At 35.7% G+C, this 18,166-nt stretch overlaps 1 protein-coding gene across 3 annotated transcripts in view; it reads left to right on the top strand.

Moving 5' to 3' along the window:
* Window positions 1-18,166, top strand: part of RBBP8 (RB binding protein 8, endonuclease) — a 78,532-nt gene that overhangs the window by 18,947 nt on the left and 41,419 nt on the right. For all 3 annotated transcript variants that reach the window (XM_036245213.1, XM_036245216.1, XM_036245215.1), the window contains exons 3-4: window positions 4,228-4,323; window positions 15,677-15,789. In XM_036245213.1, the coding sequence (XP_036101106.1) occupies window positions 4,228-4,323; window positions 15,677-15,789 (209 nt within the window). The remainder of the gene's footprint in view (window positions 1-4,227; window positions 4,324-15,676; window positions 15,790-18,166) is intronic.

Below are 18,166 nucleotides of genomic sequence, written 5' to 3' on the forward strand. Positions count from 1 at the left end.
AACTACTAAATGTAGAAAGAATGTTAAAAATAAAAAATCGCCATTTGGCAAAAATGACAGTAGTAATTGTTGAAGGCAAGAATCATCATTGAGGTTGAAACTAGTGAAAGTATGAAGAAAAACAATAAATGTAAATTTTTCAAATTACTCAAAATTTATCTCCCACAAGATACTTAATAATTGTAAAGGGGAAACTATAGTGTTACAGTGGAGGAACCAGGCTGACTTCATCTCAATCAAATAATCAAAGTTAACATCACTAGTAATCAGATAAGTCAGCCTTATGTATCTCCGCATATAATACACCAAGAAGAGCACATTACTTCTCTTGTATGCTTACCAAAAATACACAGCCTGATTTTATCATAGGAAACATGAGACAAACCCAAATTGAAGGACAATCAACAAAATAACTGGCCAGTACTTTTCAAAAGAGTCAAGGCTGTGAAAGACAAAGAAAGATGGAGTGACTGTCCCAGATGGGAGGAGACATGACATTAAATACAATATAGGATCCTGAATTGGATCCTGGACCAGAAGAATGATGTTAGAGAGACAGTTGGCAGAATTTGAGTAAGGCCTACAGATTAGTTAATAGTATTGCATTAATGTTAATTTCTTTTTTTTTTTATTTGGTACGTGCCCCTAGCGGTAACCGAACCTGGGACTCTCTGGTCTACAGGGCGATGCTCCAACCGCTGAGCCAAATCAGCCAGGGCTAATGTTAACTTCTTGATTTTGATAATTATGGTTATGCAAGATATTAACATTTTGAGAAGCTGGATGATAGGTATAGAGGTACTCTTTGTTCTGTGTTTCTAACTTATTTGTAAGTCTGAAGTTATTTTAAGATGAAACATTAAAAAAAAATTTAAGATTTATACCTTGAATCCAGAGAGAAGATCAGCTTTTCTCTGTGTAGCTACTGGATAATGAAGTAAATCACTGTTCTTTAAGCAAAGAATAAGGAAATGACTTGGATAGGCATCCTAAAATGTAACTACAGTTAGATTAGTCCTTTTCCTGTGGCTCAGAGAATTGTATCCAGTGCAGTTCTTTCCTTTTGCACAGATTTTGTTTTGTTTCTTTGGGCAGTAGGGATTTCAAAACCTTTTCAGCTTTTAATGCATTTTAATTAATATTGATGATATTACCTTAGGTATGTGTATGTTAGACTTATCTGAATAGTTACAGAACACTGTATATATAAATTCTCCTTATAATAACATGTATTCCAAAAATAAGTAATGAAATTGCATCAGTTGCATGAGGAAAATCCATTATTTTCTTGGTTAATAAGTAAAATTTCTTTTTTTCTATTTGAAATCAAAAAGGGAAAATATCTTTTTTTCACTTAAAAATAAATAGAATTTTCTTTAGTGATAAAAAATACTTCATTTGAGTGGTTTGATATTAAAAATTATGGAATAACACTTATTCTGTTGTTTTCATTTTTATTTTTGTTTATAGCCCAGCTAGTGATAGTTGCTACTACGAGTATTGTTAATCAGAAGATGAATACTATCAGTGACTTGGGATGGTGATTTAATACATACCAAACCAAATAGCCAATTACTATTTGTTGGAGTTATTTTATGTCTCCCATTTAATGTATATAGGAATTCTTATTCTCTCTGACCTTTCTTTTTTCTTTTTATTTATTTTTTGTTCTTTGCTTTGTAGACTATTATTTTTTATTTAGGTATAGTTGGTATACAATCATATATTGGTTGTATTAGTTTCAGGTGTACAGCATAGTAATTTGACATTTTTGTGCCTTACAATGTGTTCACCCCACTCACTAATCATCTATCACCATGTAAATTTATCACAATATTATTGACTATATTCCCTGTCCTCTTTTCACCTGTCTCCCTACCCCTCCTTTCTGATAACTGTCCCTTTGGTCTCTGTTTTCTGACCTTTTTTGATACCAAAAGTATAATGTTTAAAGTTGATTAGTAGTTAGATAGTGAGCTCTTTTATTATACTTTGGTTCAGTGTTGAAGTTAATGGTCTTGTAAATTCTGGGTTAATAACCATTGATTACAATGACATCTTTTAGAGTGAAAATGTTGGTTACTTATAAAAAGCAATACTAATAAACCCAGAAAGCACTGTTTGCTATTTGATTATACATTTTAAGCTATGTTCACTAAATTTTTTTGAAAAAATTTAGTTTTATTAAAATGACCCTTTAATGTAGGCCTAGTAATTTTATTTTCTAAAATTTACTATTTTAAATAATAGATTTATGTTTATAAAATAATATTTCCTTTTAGCTAGAATCAGAATCATTTCACTGCAGATTGAATAATCAGACATAATTATAAAATAATCTAGATTTGCTTATGATAAATGTACTTTTTATAACTGAGACTTTTTATACAAAGTGTATTTCTCCGTACCTCTAATGAAACAACCACATGAAAAACCTTAACTTTGTAAATGACTATTGAGTACTACTTTTTAAAAAATCACTGTAACATGTCTGAATTTTAAGAAATAGAAACATAGCTGGTTATTCAGCTCATAATAATGCCTTACTTCACAGTATGGTTTATGGAGTCATTTGATCCTTTTATCACACTTTTAATATATATTGTAATTAATCTGTACCTGTGTACCTCAAGAAGCTTGGGATTATGCATTTAGGAAGCACAGGTTACTAAATTCCCTAAGTAATCAGAGAATTAAAGGAATGCTTTATGTTATAGTAAGTTAGGTCTTTGCATTATGGGACCAAGAACTTGGATTTGCCTATATAACCATAATCCTTCTTTTTCATTATATTTTATATTAGACAGTCAGGGGCAGTAACAGTCAGAATGTCTTATCTCCATAATGTTATAATAGCTGTATTAGTAAAATATCACAGTCCTTAGGGATTCCTACCTGGAAGAAGTAGTTAGAAAAGTAATCAATAACTACTACATTTGTCCATTACTGAGTCATTTCAGAACAGAATTTTGATGATAGTTGTCTCTGCATATGGCTGAAGCTCCCTTTAACACGAATTTATTTACAAAATTAAACATGTAGAAATGTTGACTATTGAATATTTATTTGTTGAATACTCCCAAAATAAGTCCAGTGAAAACCTGGTGCTGTTTCTAAATTAAATAAAGTTTCTAGAAGTATTATAAAAATGTTATTATTAAATGAGAAACAGCCAAATTAACAATTTGCAGCTATTTATTACTATCTATTATATCCAATTTCAGATGTCTGCATATGCTACCAGTTCTAGATTTGTTGTATAACATGAGGCTGTCACTTTTAGATGTGTTGATTTTTCATTCAATATCAATGATTCAACCAGTATTTAAGAAGTATCCCTATATATTGGGTATCTGACATCATGACTTTGAGCTGTTTTACTTTGAGTTGTTTACTCATCTGTTTTGCTGCCAGTAATATAACATTCTATATTTTAGCCTTTTTGACACGGTCATCTGGACATCGTTTTGTGGCAGACTGGTTTGTCATCCTAATTTGATATTTTAGACCCTTGAGGGGGCTGGGGAAGATGTTTGAGCCTCAGTATTATATTTTCAACTTTAAGACCACACAGAAAATCCCAATTAAATTTTTTAATGTGTTTTCTTAGAATTAAAATATGTGCATACTTGCCCGGCCGGTGTGGCACAGTGGTTAAGTGTTGACCCATGCACTAAGAGGTCGCAGGTTCAATTCCCGGTGAGGGCACATGCCCAGGTTGTGGGCCCGATCCCCAGTGCGGGGCATACGGGAGGCAGCCAGTTGATGTTCTCTCTCATTGATGTTTCTCTCTTTCTCTCTCTCTCTCAAATCAATAAAAAGAAAAAAATTTAATATTTAAAATATATGCACATTTGCCCTGCCCACTTGGCTCAGTTGGTTGGAGCATCATCCCATACACAAAAGGTTGTGAGTGATTCCTATTCAGGGCACATACCTAGGTTGTGAGTTCAATCTGTCTGTTCAATCTCTCCCTCCCTCTCTATAAATGGAAGAAATATTCTCAGATGAAGATTGAAAAATAATAATAATGCCAGGTAGAAGTATAAGCACACAGAAATTAATAAAATAGAAAAGATAGATCCCCCGTAACAGATACAGAGATAAAATGAGTAGAAATGTCTGTATATGTAAGTGGTAGGACCATACTTTGGAGTTCTTATGACAGAATTATCCTGTTAGAATATATTTCCTTAAAAATAAAACAACTTATTTCTTGACTTTTAGAGATGCACAAAGACTTGAAGAATTCTTCACCAAAAATCAACAGCTGAGAGAGCAACAGAAAGTCCTTCATGAAACCATTAAAGTTTTAGAAGATCGGTGAGTCTGGTTCTTGGGTCTTCTTGAGTAAGAGGTGATTTTCCCCCTTAATAGAAAGTACATTCATTTTAATTTGTAATCAGCTCTGGGACTGAAAGTGATCTTTCTTCCAGCCTTATGTCAACTTTGGATGAATAGTTTGTGCAATTGAATGCTTTTTTCACTAATTACAGCAATAAACAATTTACCCTTTAAATGATGTTTCTTTATCTCATGTTTGATGTAGAATGAGCTTAATAGTAGCAATATTCTAATTCAAAAATATTTCATGCTTTAATTCCATTTTTACTTTAGGTGGGAAGTACTTCACAATTCAGTTTCTATTTTTTTTAATTGCTGCTGTTCTCTTTTCTTTCTTGCATATTCTTCATTTCCAAGCAGTCTAGGAATTCTTCTTTCTGAATATTCCCAAGATAATGCCTGTCGCTTACTTCACCTCCACATACAGACTTTTCTTTTTCACTCCTATGAAGTTAATACCCTACACTAGGAAAGGCTTCCATTTTACTGCATTCTTTTGTCTGAACTGTAAGAGCCATTTAGGACCTTGAACTTCCTATAATAAATAATGTTTCTTTATAGTTAATAATTTTTCTTTGCTATTTTGTTTATGTTATAGAAGGTCTGGTGGTTCGAATTTGCTACTGTGCCTTTAGTGGTGGAATAACCTAATATTCTGCACATATGCAAACTGAAGTTGAGTACTCTTCTTCTGTATCTACTAGCTTAGTGAATACATTTACTGGAATAGGCAGTCTCTAGTGGAATAAAGCTCCATGTGCTTTAGAATCATAGATGTGAACTTGAATTTCAACTTCACACTGTATCCTTACTCAATAACAGTAAATAGTTAAGTCTTTACTATGTTCTTGGTATTGCTCCAGGACAGCGGTTCTCAGCCTGTGGGTCGTGACCCCTTTGGGGGTCAAACAACCCTTTCACAGGGGTCACCTAAGACGTAACAGTAGCAAAATTACAGTTATGAAGTAGCAACGAAAAATGGTTGAGTTTACCACAACATGAACTGTATTAAAGGGTCGCAGCATTAGGAAGGTTGAGAACCACTGCTCTAGGGACTAGGGATAACACTGTGCCTAATACGCCATGGAACTGATATTTAATTTACAAAGGTTGGGAGTGAGTTATACAAATAAAATTTCGGATTTTAAGTGCTATTAAAAAAATAAAATTGAATAATGAAATTGAGTGACCACAGGCATTTGGAAATAAAGGGATACTGATGGATGTCACTGATGGCCTTTCTGAGAAGGTGCCATTTGAACCGAGACCAGAATTGTGCAAAAAAGAGCCAGTCATTTGAAAAACTAGAGAATGAAAGGGAATAGACCAATGTAAATGTTTTAAGGTGAAAATCAGTTTTGAGATATTTGAGGAATAGAAAGTCCACTGTGGTTCTAACTTAATGTGTAAGAGGATGAATGATAGGAAATAAGACTGGAAAGGTGAGAAATAACTAGAGTTATTTCAAGGCAAAAAGTTATATCCAGGCAAAAGGCTTTGATTTTAATTGTTATGGGAAGCCATTGGAAGGTTTAAGTAGGGGAATGCCAAGGAGATGTGTGTGGGTACTAATAGCATCTATATCCAAATGGAGAAGTCAAGTAGATAGTTGTATATATAAGCAAACTAACTGGAGAGATTAGAACCAGAGAAACAAATTTGGAAGTCATCATCTGCATATAAACAGTATTTAAAACCTCAGGACTGGGTAAGATATTCTAAGGACATTTTTTGTTGTTGTTGTTTGTATTTTTTTTTCTTTTTTACATTTATTTTTCTACTCTTACCCCTGCCTCAAGGACATCTTAAAGAATGTGAGAGGAAAATAAAAGAGGTCTTAGGACTGAATCCTTGGGCATACTAATTAAGGTCTAATGAAGTATAATGACCCAGTCAACAAAAAGTTATCAGAGCAGGAGAAAAGTCAGGAACCAATGATATGACATTAATATATCCTTCACGTGGGCTGTTTGAAGATTAAATGAGATAATGCAAGTAACAGTACGTACTAGAAGTTTTTAAAGATTTATATTAACCCTCCTACCTGGTGAATATGATTCCAGCCTTTAGCACTGTAGTCTACTATATACCACAGCCTCTAGTCTCTCTAGCTGTGATATTAAGAAGTTAGACCATCTATCCTTCTCAATCCCCTACCTCAGTCCAGGATCAAAAAGGCAATCATTAGTTACTCTTCTGTCAGTGTGGTGAGACATTTCCTTCTATTTTCTCTGTATATGCAGTAGAGGATTTTGGAGGAAGGGCGGAAAGCGTTATTTTAAACTTGAACTCTCCAGTGATTGAAGCACTTCCTTCTCTTATTTCACCATTATTTATTCTCTCGTCTTTGCCACTCCACCACTTTCCACAAGCAGTGACATTCTTCCTTCACTGTAATAGTGGTAATAATGGCAAGAGATTAGTAACTTTCTGTTCAGTGATTTCTACATAAAGAAAATTTTCGCCCTGGCTGGTTTGGCTCAGCGGTTGGAGCGTTGGCCTGCAGACCAAAGTCCCAGGTTCGGTTCCCACTAGGGGCATATACAAAAAAAGAAAAAGGAAAGAAAATTTGAAGTTTGGCTTTAACTAAATATGTTAGTTGTCTGAGAAGCAAACATTCAAGAGATCTTTGGGGAAACAACTGTAGGGTAAAAGCGGAGGGAGCTAGAGGGACCTGGAAGAGCTATGAGATCTCCTTGCATCTAACCCTTTTGAAGGATTGAGGGAAAAAGGAAAGTCCTAGACCAAATTGCAATTTTAAAAAAGCTTTAACATGGCCTGGCTGGTTTTGCTTAGTGGTTAGAGCGTCAGCCCGCGGTCCAGGGAGACCCGGGTTTGGTTCCCACTAAGGGAACGTACCTCGGTTGCAGTTTGTCTCCAGCCCTGGTTGGGTCATGCAGGTGGCAGCCAATCGATGTGTCCCTTTCACATCGATGTTTCTCTCTCTCTCTCTCTTCCTCTCTCTCCCTTCCCACTCTGTTTGAACAAAAAATGGGGCCCTGGCCGGTTTGGCTCAGCGGTTAGAGAGTCGGCCTGAGGTCCAGAGAGACCCGGGTTCGGTTCCCGCTAAGGGCATGTACCTTGGTTGCAGTTTGTCCCCGGCCCTGGTTGGTCATGCAGGTGGCAGCCACTCAATGTGTCCCTTTCATGTCAATGTTTCTCTCTCTCTCTCTCTCTTCCTCTCTCTCCCTCCCACTCTATCTGAACAAAAAAATGGAAAAATGTCCTTGGGTGAGGATAAAAAATAAATAAAAATAAAAAATTTTTTTAAAAAAATGGAAAAAATGTCCTCGTGTAAGGATTTTTTAATAAAAGCTTTAACAAGGCCTGCTCCACTCATTCATTGGTTGCATCTGACTCTGGAATGTTTGGTGTGTTTACCTATGTGAAAAAAAAGGATTTTAGTGCACAACAACCAAAGCCAGTGATTTTACTTCCCACCGGAGATGTATTTTTGTGGCTACCACTCTCAATAAGTGATTGTATTTATTTCCAGCACACTTCCTGTTTATTCGTTTTATGTTATTTTTAAAATTATTTTGCTGAAATGTTGTGTCCCAAATAAGATGCACTATTTTTTTTAAATTGTTTATTTATTGCTTTTAGAGAAACATCATTTGTTCTACTTGTGCATTCATTGGTTGATTTTTTATATATGTATATATAAAGAATAGTTTATTGATTTATTGGTTTTGATTTTTAGGGAGAGAGAGCAGAACATCAACTGGTGGCTGCCTCCTGCACACCCCCTACTGGGGATCGAGCCCAAAACCGGGCATGTGCTCTGATCAGGAATTGAACCGGCAACCTTTGATGCATAGGACAATGCCCAACCAACTGAACCACACCTGTGAGGGCCATTGGTTGATTCTTGTATGTGTCCTGACCTGGGATTGAACCTGCAACCTTGGCATATTTGGGACACTGCTCTAACCAACTAAGCTACCCAGCTAGGGCCTATTTCATTTTATTTTTATTTTTATTTTCCTAGTATACTTCCTGTATAGTTGGTCATTAGCAAGTTTAGAGTCCAAAGTTAATACACTGGGAAAAAAACGCAAGATAAAGTTTTCATTATGTTTTGTTTAAGTTGGCTTAATAAGAATCACCTCTCTATTTCATCCCCAAGATAGTATTCTTCATCTTACTGCTTGAAGACACTCCTTTCGAGTGTCCTCTAATCATTTCTTCACCTTATGATTTCCAGTTTGGGCTTCCAGTTTTGTTATTTTTCATATTTTGTGTTTCCCTTTTTTTAAAAAAAGTATTTTTTTATTGTTTTTTTATTTTTTAGAGAGAGGGAGGAAGGGAGATAAAGATGGAAACATCAGTGTGAGATGGAAACATCAGTTAGCTGCCTCCTGCACACCCCACACTGGGGATCGAGCCTGCAACCTGGGCATGTACCCTGACCAGGAATTAAACTGGGACCTCTCAGTTCATGGGACAAAGCTCAATCCACTGAGCCACATCAGCTGGGCTGTGTTTCCTTTCTTAAGTGAAATTTTCTTTTCCAGGCCCATTCTGAGAAAAAATGTCAGTAGATGAATGAATACCCCTGCCCTTTCCATTGAAGTATTTTCTAAATTTCTCCTTTTTATTCAGTAAATATATTTAGTTATGAAAATTATTGAGGCGTGTTTTTTTTTCCCCTTTCTGTATTGATTCTAGAGAGAGAGGTAGGGAGAGATACAAACATTGATGAGAGAGGACATTGATTGGCTACGTCCTGCATACCCCCCACTGGGGATCGGGCCCACAACTGGGCATGTGCCCTGACCAGGAATTGAAACAGCGACCTCTTGGTACATGGGTCCACACTCAACCACTGAGCACACCGGCTAGGCTTTTTTTTTTTTTTTTAAGTAATTTGAGAAAGAGAGAGAAACATCAATTTGTTATTCCATTTATTTATGTATTCATTGCTTTATTCTTGTATATGCCCTGACCAGGGATCAAACCTGAAACCTGGCTTCTCCAGATGATGCTCTAAACCAACTGAGGTAACCAACCAGGGCTATTCTGCAGTTTTTAAAACTAGATTACTTTTTTTTCTCATCCTCACCCGAGGATATTTTTACATTTATCAATGAATGCATAAGTGGAACAGAATGGGAGGGAGGGAGGGGGGGGAAAGAGAGAGAGAGAGAGAGAGACAGACAGACACGCATCATTTAGTTGCCACCCGCACGACCCCAACTGGGGCCAGGGATGAACTGCAACCTAGGTACGTGCCTTTGGCCAGAATCGAACCTGGGACTCTTTGGTCCACAGGCCGATACTCTAATCATGGAGCCAAACTGGCCAGGGCTCTACTTTTGTTCTGTGGTCACTAATTTCATGTGTATATGTGTATATCATGCTTCTCTGCTGTCCCTTATCCTAAATGTTCTTTTGCCTTTCATTCCCTTCACCTTTAGGTAGGTCCTTAGTTAGGTGGGCCTGTAATTCATTATATGGTATTAATTTAGTGGTGGGAGTTGGGGTGGGGCAAGGATTGTAGCTCATTTCTTTATACATATGCTTTTTCTCTCCAAATACAAATCTGAAATTTTCTTTTGGGCATACATTAAGACATCCCTCTTTTCATGAAGCTTCATGTTATTAAAGCAAGAATGACCTAGATCTGACCATTATTGTTTTATTGTACTGAGGGCCCACTTTGGACCTAGGCATCCAGCATTTAGTCTTCACATTAATACTATAAAATAGATATTAATTCATTTTACAGGTGAGGGAGCTGAACTGGGAAAGTTAAAAAACCCCAAGATCACACAGTTAATGTATAATTAGTTTAAATATGACCCTCCAAACACCCCAGTTTCTACTGTTTCATGATGCCTTGTTAATATGTTATCTTTTGTGTAAATGAATTGCACATTAACTGATTATCTCAAAGTATTTGTGCTTGACCTAAAGTTACCAAGACACTCTGAAGTAGTCTTCACCATTGCCCATTATCTAATCTGTTTTCCAGAAAGTTTTTTTATTGTTATTATTTTATTTTTAAGTTGCTACTAATCAATACTACCTTTAAATGTCTATGTAGGTAACATTTGGTAAAATTATGCCTTATATAAAATTTTATTTTAGTGTTATATCATATGTAAGAATGGTGTCTAGAGCAAACTTTATAAATCTATAAAAGCCCTGGTTTTTGCTGAGCAGTTGGAGTGTCAGTCTGCAGACCAGAGGGTCACGGGTTTAATTCTGGTCAAGGGTTTGTGCCTGGGTTGCAGGCTCAATCCCTGGCCCCAGTTTGGGTCCTCCCAGAGGCAACTAGTCGAAGTGTCTCTTTCATATCAATGTCTGTCTGTCTGTCTGTCTCTCTGTCTCTCTCTCTCTCCCCCTCCCCCTCCCCCCTCCCCCTTCCCCCTTCCTCCCTCTTTCTCTCCCTCCCTCTCTCCCTCTTTCCCTCTCTCTTTATCCTTCCTCCTTCTTGCCCTCCCTCCCTCGCTCCTTCCCTTCCACTCTATATAAAAATCAATGGAAAAATATCCTCGGGTGAAGATAACAAAAAAAATTAATGTTTTTCTGATACCTTTAAAAAGCAACACATATTTTGTTAAAATTTCTAAATAGGAATTCTGAAACTTGCCATCTACCCTTCATAAGATGACGTGATTCTTACACTAATGTTGTAAAAACATTGTGAGGTGTTTAGATGAATGGAATTACCCAATAAAGGTAAATTAGAGCCCTGGCCGGTTTGGCTCAGTGGTCTCAGGCACATACTTGGGTTGCAGGGATATGTTTCTCTCACATCCATGTTTCTCTCTCACCTCTTCCTCTCTCCCTTCCACCCTCCCTCCCTCCATTTATAAAAATTAGTGGAAAAAAATATCCTCGGGTGAAGATTAACCAAAAATAATAAGGTAAATTAGATAATAAAAAGTTACAGTTTTAGGTGGCTCGTTTATGTTTTACTACTATTATTACATTTACACACTTTCCTTTAAGGAACCAAAGTATTTCACTAAATCTAAGAAATACTGTGCTGGATAAGTAGATAAAATACATTTTGTAAAAAAAAAAAACTGAACAAAGCAGTTAAACCATAGTTGTCCAGTAGATTTTAATATTTTTAAAAGCGTTTTTGGCAGTCATAGGGAAAATTGGTACTCATAATAATCAGAGGATTTGTGTTTCTGCAACTATTTCAAATACTGGACCAAATGTTGTCTTTGGTCTTGCTAACTTTCTTACTCATAGATTTGAATTTAAACATCGTATTCTTCAGGAGACCTCTGACTTCCTCGACTAGGTTAAGTTCTGTTTGCTTTATTCTTCATAGTAACCTGTATTTCTTCTGTCATGATGTGACTCATCCTTTGTTGTAATTCTTATGTATTGTCTGCTTTTCTCTAGCAGACTGATGTAAACTCTTTAAGTGACATTATGTTGGCCACTCTTTTATTTATAGCATCAACAGTACTCGTAGGTATTCAGTGAAACCCTTTTGAATGAAAATAAATAAATTTAAGGAACTCTTTTTGGAGTCCAGAAGATAGTTGTGCATACTTGTTAGTCTGGTGAGTTTTAATTGCAAAATAAATGCTATTATTTTTTCATCTCTATGAACAAACTGGGATAAAACTCAGAACACATGTTACTGTCCGTTCTTACAAGTGGAATTACTCTTCTTTCCCTTTTTCCTATTTATTGCATTCTCCTGTGAAATGGGAGGCTTTTTTTCCCCCTTTCTCTGACAGTTGTAGTGGAGTCTAGGCAAGAGGAAAGCAATTGAACCCAGCTGATGGAAATAGGAGCATATTTTCTCCCATCTTTTTAAATTCAAACTAAGATCAGTGAGCAATTAGGATTTGATTCACAGATACTATTATCAAGAGTGGCAGTTGATTGGAGAAATCTGGAAGTACTAAACAAGCTAGGTGATAATGCTTTATTTCATAACTCTGTCCCAGTGGCATTTTTAACTTGGAAACTAGGGGTCCCAAGGGATTGGTTTTCATTATACTTGATAACATTTTTTTTTTTTTTTTTATCCTCACCCGAGGACATTTTTCCATTTTCTGTTCAAGTAGAGTGGGAGGGAGTGAGAGGAACAGAGAGAGAGAGAAACATCGATGCGAAAGGAACACATTGAGTGGCTGCCACCCGCACAACCGACCAGGGCCGGGGACAAACCGCAACCGAGGTACGTGCCCTTAGCGGGAACCGAACCCGGGTCTCTCAGGACTGCAGGCCGACGCTCCAACCGCTGAGCCAAACCGGCCAGGGCTTGATAACATTTTAATATATCAGATATGACTTCTTAGAAACAATAAGGTGTTTAGTTTTTAATGACAAATAAACTGACTTGTAGAATGAGATTTAAATAATTTATTAAAATTGTTTAATGCCATTTAACTCCTTCAGTATTTTTCAAAGATCTTTCAATGCCATATGCTTTTTGGCCTCTGTAGCTTAATAGCTTTGTGTATAAATGATTTACCACAATCAGGTCAACTATTTGAATGTTTATTGCATGGGCCAAGCTATTGATTTGAACAGATCTTAAAAGAGAAATGTAAATTTGAAATATGAAGTATTTGGACGAATTTATAGAGGCTTTATTCTTATTTCATTTTGAATTTAAAAGGCAGAGACTTTACTATTAGCTTTAGAAATGGTTGAAAGTCTGAAAACATGTTAAGTATTACAGTAGATAGATAAGAAGGTGTATGTCCTTTTTAGTACCTTAATTATCAAAAGATTTAATGCAAAGTTTACTACAATGTAATATTAAATTAAAATGCTATAATGAAATGGAGTTAAATGTACTATTTGGCTTATTTTATCTGTTTTTTCCTTTTTGAATTTTTATTCAAGTAATACATATACATTATAAAGTTGTATAGTTTATAATAAAAACAGTGGTTTTCTAGTCCAGTTCTTAGTTCTCCAAAGTTGTAGATGATGTATTTTCACATTAATACTTGATTTATCAATTTGAGACAATATTTGTTTACTTCTTACTGTGAATATGGGGATATAATTTTTTCCTCTCTCACCTATTTTTGAAGTTACTGTTTTCTTCTATTTTATTTTTGACCCTTAATGCATATCTTTATGCAGATATAAGAAGAAACTCAGTATATTTATTTATGTAAATATATTTTATTTTTTAAAACATGTTTCTATTGATTTTAGACAGAGAGGAAGAAGAGAGAGAAAAACATCAATGTGAGAGAGACACACTGATTGGTTGCCTCCCCAGTTCACCCCCATTCAGAGCTGGGGATTGAACCTGAAACCCAGGTACGTGCCCTTGACTGGGAATCAAATGTGAGACCCTTTGCAGCTCCGGCTGACACTCTAACCACTAAACCACACTGGTCAGGGCTGAAGACTAAAGTTTGCCCATTTTTTTTCTGTTACTTTTTCTCTATTTTTATATGTTTTGTCTTTCTGGAACACGTCTTGGTCATAAACTGATTTTTTTTATATCTTTTCTTTTATTTCTGTTATTTGCTGTTCTTTCCATATTCTAGGCAATTTATTTTATTCTCCAACCCTACTATTGAAGTTATTTTGATAATTGCATGTTTGGTATTGAAGAACTTTTTATTTTTTGTTGATCATTGCTGTGTGTGTGTGTGTGTGTGTAATAATACCCTTTCTTGGTTTATGCCTGCATTACCTCTCATATTTCTGAGGATACTAGATAGCTTCCTCCTCCTATCCCCCATGTTACTTTTGTGTCCTATGAATTCATTCTTTGCTCCAGAAGCAGTTCTATTTTTACTTTCCCCTTTCATGTAACTATTTGCCTCATAGACTAGTTGGTGATCTTTGGTTATATGTAAGATCGTGAGACTGGGTTGAATTTTTTGCATAGTTGGCATACTCTTGCTTTTAACTATACATCTGTTTTAGCCCAATCCTTCTGCTTTCTCCTTCCCTAGGAGTTTCCTACAAATAGGGAAGTGGACTGGGAGCTCTGTGTATGTCATGGAAACTTTACTTTTCACTGAGAAAATGGGGAGCTTTCCTTTGGCTTGAAGGGCCCCCACTGGGTCAGATTTTTGCACTGGGGCACTGGCACTCAGCTGCAGCTCTATTTTTGTAATTTCCCTTATGATTTCTTCTTTAACTTTTTGTTTATTTTAGGAGTACATTTTTTTAAGATACATGTATTTGTAGATTTTCCAAATTTCCTTATGTTGTTGATTTCTAAATTAATTCCATTGTGCACAGCTGGGACTATGAGCCTCATTGTAGGATGATCTGCCTTGTCTGTTTCATTGTTGATTCTCTAACGTTAGTATCTTTAGTTCTTTCCTATTAGGCTAGTTAGATTTCTTACAGAATACTCCTTAATTTTGCTTCCAGGAATGTGTAATAGGATTGGTTACCAGTGTTTTGGAAGCCAAGTAGATGATGAGGGGCCTCGGTTAGCATTTGAGAATTTGGTATGCATATACATTCATTTCAATATTGTACTTCTACCTTTAACTGTACCTAGTATCTCCCAGACCAGATATTGTCTGTTTCAGATTCTCAAGAGATGAAACTCTAGTTTTCTGCTGCAAATGGAAGGGGTAATCACTTGCCTGCTCAGAATATAGGAGGGAATACATTGGTATAGTAATTTCTTAAAACATAGTTTAAATCAGTCATTGCTGCCCTGGCCAGTTTGGTTCAGTGGTTCGAGCATCATTCTGATGACCAAAGGTCATGGATTTGATTCACTGTCAATCAAGGGCATGTACCTGAGTTGCAGGTTCAATCCCTGGCCCCAGTCAGGGTCATGCGGGAGGCAACCAACTGATGTGTCTCTCTCACATCACTGTTTCTCTCTCTCTCCCTCCCTCCCTCTCTATCTAAAAAAAAATAAAACTAAAAAGGAAAGAATTATCATTTCTTGAGTTCTTCAATAAATAAGTTTCTTGAACAGAGTCTCAAAATTAGCAGATTTATATAGAATTTTACTCAGAATTGCAATCTGTAGAAAGTAATGTTGTAACAATGATTTTAGCCTATTTGAGAATTTGTTAAAGGTATGACTGTATCATTAAACTAGTTAATGTTCTCTGTATTTGCCAAGTCAATTCTTTAGATCTTCATAAGGTATAAAAATCTTGGAGTTCAAATATAAAACATATTTTTAGTAGTTGAAACTATTTTTTTTTCTTTAAATTTTAGCTCTATTGAGGTATAATTGACAAATGAAATCGTAAAATAAAGTGTACATCTTAGTGATTTCACAGACATATACATTGTGAAAGAATTCCCACCCTCTGGGGTTAACACATCTGTCACCACATTTACTTACTTATTTTTTTATGACAACAGTCTATTCTAAAAATATTTTGTTTTTGTTTTGTAGATTAAGAGCAGGATTATGTGATCGCTGTGCAGTAACTGAAGAACATATGCGAAAAAAACAGCAAGAATTTGAAAATATCCGGCAGCAGAATCTTAAACTTATCACGGAGCTTAGTGAGTTTTCTTTTTCATTTATTAAGTATTTAAAGCATAATATAGATACCTTTATTAAAACCTATTAGTAAATTGGTTACAACCAAATAAATGGATTGTTTACATATATTTTTCCTTATTTAGGCAAAAGTTCAAATGTCCTTTTTTCCCTTTATGTAGATTTAATCTCATAACTATTTTATTTTTTTATTAATTAATTTATTTTTGTTACAGATATTTCTCCTTTCCCCCCACTGATTGCCCCTCCCCCTCCATCCCCGCCCTGTCCCCAGCTTTGTTGTCCATGTCCATTGTTCATGCATATATGCATATAAGTTCTGTGCTTTATCTCTCTCCCACCACCCCCTCTTCTGGGGATTGTCATTCTGTACCCCATTTCCACGTCTCTGGAACTACCCCATTCCTTAGACTGTTATGTTCATTATATTCCACAAATAAGTGGATCATATGATACTTGTCTTTCTCTGTTTGGCTTGTTTCACTTAGGATAATACTTTCCAGGTCCCTCCATGTCGTCTCAAAGGATAAGAGATCTTTCTTTCTTACAGCTGCATAGTACTCCACTGCTTTTTTATCCATTCGTCTACTGACGGACATTTGGGCTGTTTCCAAATCTTAGCTATTGTAAATAGTGCTGCTACGAACATGGGAGTACATATATTCTTTCTGATTGGTGTTTCAGGCTTCTTAGGTTATATTCCTATCATAACTATTTTAGTAAGAAATACTTACCAAGTGGTTGTGCCTATACTGTCCACATTGGCCTTAAAGTTTCGCCAGCAGTTAAACAAGAAAATTTTATACAGATGTGTCCATATTGGCTCTTTAGTTTTAACTTTATTTAGTGTGATTTGACTATTTAGTAAAGTTAAATACAAAGCAGACAATTAGTGTTCTATAAAGGTATATACTTTTTTTTGGCTTTCATGACATACTATTACAGGTATACCATTTTCAGTTAGGTTTCTCACCCATTTAATGTACGGTTTTCTTTCATTCTTAGCCTTTTTCTCTTCTACTACCTCTCTTACCCTTATCTTTTACCTATTTTTATACTCTCTCAGTCACCTTTACCTGGGTACCTTGTAAGTAACTCACAGCCCACATGTCCAAAATCTAATCTTCTTTTCCAACCTAATTTCATCTTCTGATTGTATATTTTCTATTAATTATATTGCTATTTTTTGGTTACTAAGCAAGAATATATGAATATATGCTCATTATTTTAAAAAGAGATAGGAAAAACAGTAGTTACTACCAACAATCTGTTAAATATCTTTCCAGGTCCAAGTTTGTCTGTCTTTGTTCTTTGTTTTTCTCTCTTCTCTTTTAATTTTCTTTGTTGTTGTTTTTAATTCTCACCCAAGGATATTATTCCATTGACTTATAGAGAGAGTGGAAGGAAGGGAGGGAGAGAGAGAGAGAAATATCTGTGTGAGAGAGACACATCAGTTGGTTGGTTCCTGCACGACCCTGACCCGGGCCAAGGATTGAACCTGCAACCCAGTTATGTGCCCTTGACCAGGAATCAAACCCAAGACCCTTCAGTCCGAGGGCCGACCCTCCAGCTGCTACCCAAACTGGCCAGGGCCTCTTCTCTTTTAATTTTTAATAAGATCATACCATACGTTTTGTTCTGACATGTGTTACTATATTTTATACTATGTCTTAGAAGTCGTCACATGTTAATATGTTTAGGTCTATAGATTCTATGATGTGTATGTATGAATACATTCGTGTGTTTATTTAGGAATATAAGAATATTACTGCCCTAGCTGGTTTTGCTCAGTGGTTGGAGCATCGGCCTGTGGACCAGAGAGTCCCGGGTTCAGTTCCCACTAGGCCCTAGTTGGCTAGGGGCACGAACCAAAAAAAAAAAAAAGAATATTACTAATGAGTAGAAATTAACATTTCAGTAAACTTAATTGAGATCCACCATTATATTATCATTAGTACTAGAGATAATAGCCATTAATGTCTACATATCTAATAATCAGATTTCCAGTAACTGAAAATAGCCAAAAATTCTAAATAAGCAAATATCCTAGGTTTAAGGAATAGGACAGTCTCTTTTTCATGGCTTCATTGTATTTCTTAGTGTAAATGTCATTTATCTAGCCATTCTTATATTGATGGACAGCTCAGTTGTTTTGTTTGTTTGAGTGTTTGAAAATCTCCATTTCCTTACATCTTCTTCAACTTTCTAGAAATGTGGTAATTAATAATAAGAATGATACCTTTTTAAAATTAGCCTCCTTCTCATTATTGTCCAGGTCGAGTATCTTTTACATAATATTTAGTTTGCGTTTCTTTCTGGGTGAATGGCTTGAATATCCTTTTTCAGGATATCCTATTTCAGCCTAATTTTCAGATAGAT

The sequence above is a fragment of the Molossus molossus genome, unplaced genomic scaffold (assembly GCF_014108415.1).
Source record: "Molossus molossus isolate mMolMol1 unplaced genomic scaffold, mMolMol1.p scaffold_m16_p_6, whole genome shotgun sequence".
In the NCBI taxonomy this organism is placed as follows: domain Eukaryota; kingdom Metazoa; phylum Chordata; class Mammalia; order Chiroptera; family Molossidae; genus Molossus; species Molossus molossus.